Consider the following 2,243-nt stretch of genomic DNA (forward strand, 5'->3'; position numbering starts at 1 on the left):
AAAATGAAAATGTTATTTAAAAATATGTGATTCTCTACATAAATCTAAATCGTCTAAATCTTATGTCTCTGCCATCCATCGGTAGATCAGTCAACATCCTCCGTTTCAACTCCTTCAGCCTCGACACCAACAGATTCATCAAATCTCAACTCCAGTACAGAAAGATTCACACCTTCAGGTTCCTCTGAAACCACCAATCAGTCTGTGAGCCATGAAGAGGAGAAAACATCTGACGGTAAATCCAAACACTCAGATTTACTCTAATCTGGACTCTGTTTGTTCCCAACATGTTCTGCTGAGGGAGTCCAACAGAAAAGCAGCTAAAGATGAATATTTTCTGATTTTATTCTCCTTGCTGTGTCTCTTATTTTGAAATGTAAAAACTCTTCAGGGCTGCTGTCTCTGTTTGTATCTGTTTGTGTGAGCGATCAGCCTGATGCTGTGTGTGAAACGTTGTGCAGAAACATGGCGCCTGGTGGCGGTGGCTCTGACCGGGGCTGGCATCCTGTTATCTGCGGCTCTGCTGGTTCTCTGCAGACGGAGGTGTCACAGACTTCTGACAGGTAAACAACAGGAAACACATTCTGTGGTTCAGGGGCCTACAAACCCAGAAGAACCGGGTGAGAGATCAGCAGGGGGAACCATGCTGCAGTGAAGGCTCATGGGAACCAGAGCTGCCATCTGCAGCCAGGCTGTGACACATGAGGCCAGCTGATTCCTGGACAGGAAGTGATGTCGATCGCCTCCCAGCACTGCCTTCAGGGCAGCCTGGAGGAGCGGGACCGCCTGGGGCAGCGCGCAGACCCGTACTGCCACCATGAGACGCAGACGTGGGGGTGGCTGTGTAAAGGTTGTTCTGGGTTCAACACTTCCTGTGTGAAAGAAGTCAAAGGTCGCCTCCGCCTGCCGTCTTCATGGGAAATTAAAAATGACACAAATCTAATTTGTGTTCAGATAAAATCCATCTTCATCAACTCTGACCTGCCAGACAGCATGATGCTGCCACCACCATGCTTCACCATCAGGATGAGTTTCCTTCACTGAGGAATTTTATGCGAATAAATTGGATTATTTCTCTTATAACTGTGTCAAGTATGATAAAGTTTATCAATGGAGTTAAAAACAAGCAAACCTGTCATAACAGCAACATTAAGTTCTTGCAGAATAAAGACAAACATTTCATCATCCTCCACCTGTTTGCCACGTCACTTACAGCGTGAAGTGAAAACAGAATAACTTCCCTCTTTAGGTTTTAATTTTACTACTGACGGACTCCCTGTAAAGAACCTGAGCTGTGGATCTCTGCAGCTCACCCAGATGTAGCTAACGCTCTCCATCAGCCAATCATCACTCTGCAATCAGGTTCCATGAAGGCCATGTGACCCAGCCAGCCAATCACATGAAGCCGACGGCCAGACATCCTAACATTGAGTTACTCCAGTCTCAGCACCAAACTACGGGACTTTTTAAAACCACAGATACCAGCAGTCTAAACAAATAGCAGGTTGCCATGGTAACAGTACGGTTTCAGTATGCGTCCGTTATGTTACCATTTGCTTCCTGGTTTCACTGCTTGGTACTTAAAATAACCACAGAGGCAACAGAGTAAGATCTCAGCAGGAACTCTCTGAAGACACATTTAAAAAAGAAACAAAAGAAGAAAGGAGGATTTATAAGAAACAAACTCATTTTACAGATTGAAAAGAGTTATTCTCTGTAAAATTAGTTATTCTTTGTAAAATAAAATGCTCTGCCAGCAGGAGGCGCAACATGTTGATGCTGTTTGGTAGTTTTATTTTTTAGGCCACGTTTGGTCTACAATCCTCACCAGCAGGTGGCAGTAATGATGCATTAAGTTATTTGCCAATCACCATAAAACAAGAAGAAGAAAAACCAATCACAGTACAGACACGACAGCGTCAAACCTAGCAACGGGTTCACCTACACCTAGCAACGGGGTCACGGGGTGGCCCACACCTAGCAACAGGGTCACCCACATCTAGCAACGGGGTCAACCACACCTAGCAACGGGGTCACAGGGTAGCCCACACCTAGAAACAGGGTCAACCACACCTAGCAACAGGGTCAACCACACCTAGCAATGGGAAGTATGGAATAATCAGTGAATATTCACCTGACTGGTGGTTTTTTGTTCCCTTATCATTAATGGTTTTTTCAGAGTAAGACCCTCTAACACTCTGGGACGAATCTGTTTACTGATCAGATGATTTGTGTCTTAAAGG

The 2,243-nt window shown here is 45.0% G+C and overlaps 2 protein-coding genes across 4 annotated transcripts in view; one reads left to right on the top strand and one right to left on the bottom strand.

The window, feature by feature from the left end:
* The window catches only part of LOC107835114 (mucin-12-like), a 12,076-nt gene that overhangs the window by 7,136 nt on the left and 2,697 nt on the right, over positions 1-2,243 (bottom strand). The window lies entirely within an intron of this gene.
* LOC103132402 (uncharacterized) overlaps positions 1-2,243 on the top strand; it is a 7,842-nt gene that overhangs the window by 3,090 nt on the left and 2,509 nt on the right. For both annotated transcript variants that reach the window (XM_007544207.2, XM_016667369.1), the window contains exons 3-4: positions 86-235; positions 462-563. In XM_007544207.2, the coding sequence (XP_007544269.1) occupies positions 86-235; positions 462-563 (252 nt within the window). The remainder of the gene's footprint in view (positions 1-85; positions 236-461; positions 564-2,243) is intronic.

The sequence above is a fragment of the Poecilia formosa genome, unplaced genomic scaffold, assembly GCF_000485575.1.
Source record: "Poecilia formosa unplaced genomic scaffold, Poecilia_formosa-5.1.2 Scaffold1032, whole genome shotgun sequence".
Classification (NCBI taxonomy): domain Eukaryota; kingdom Metazoa; phylum Chordata; class Actinopteri; order Cyprinodontiformes; family Poeciliidae; genus Poecilia; species Poecilia formosa.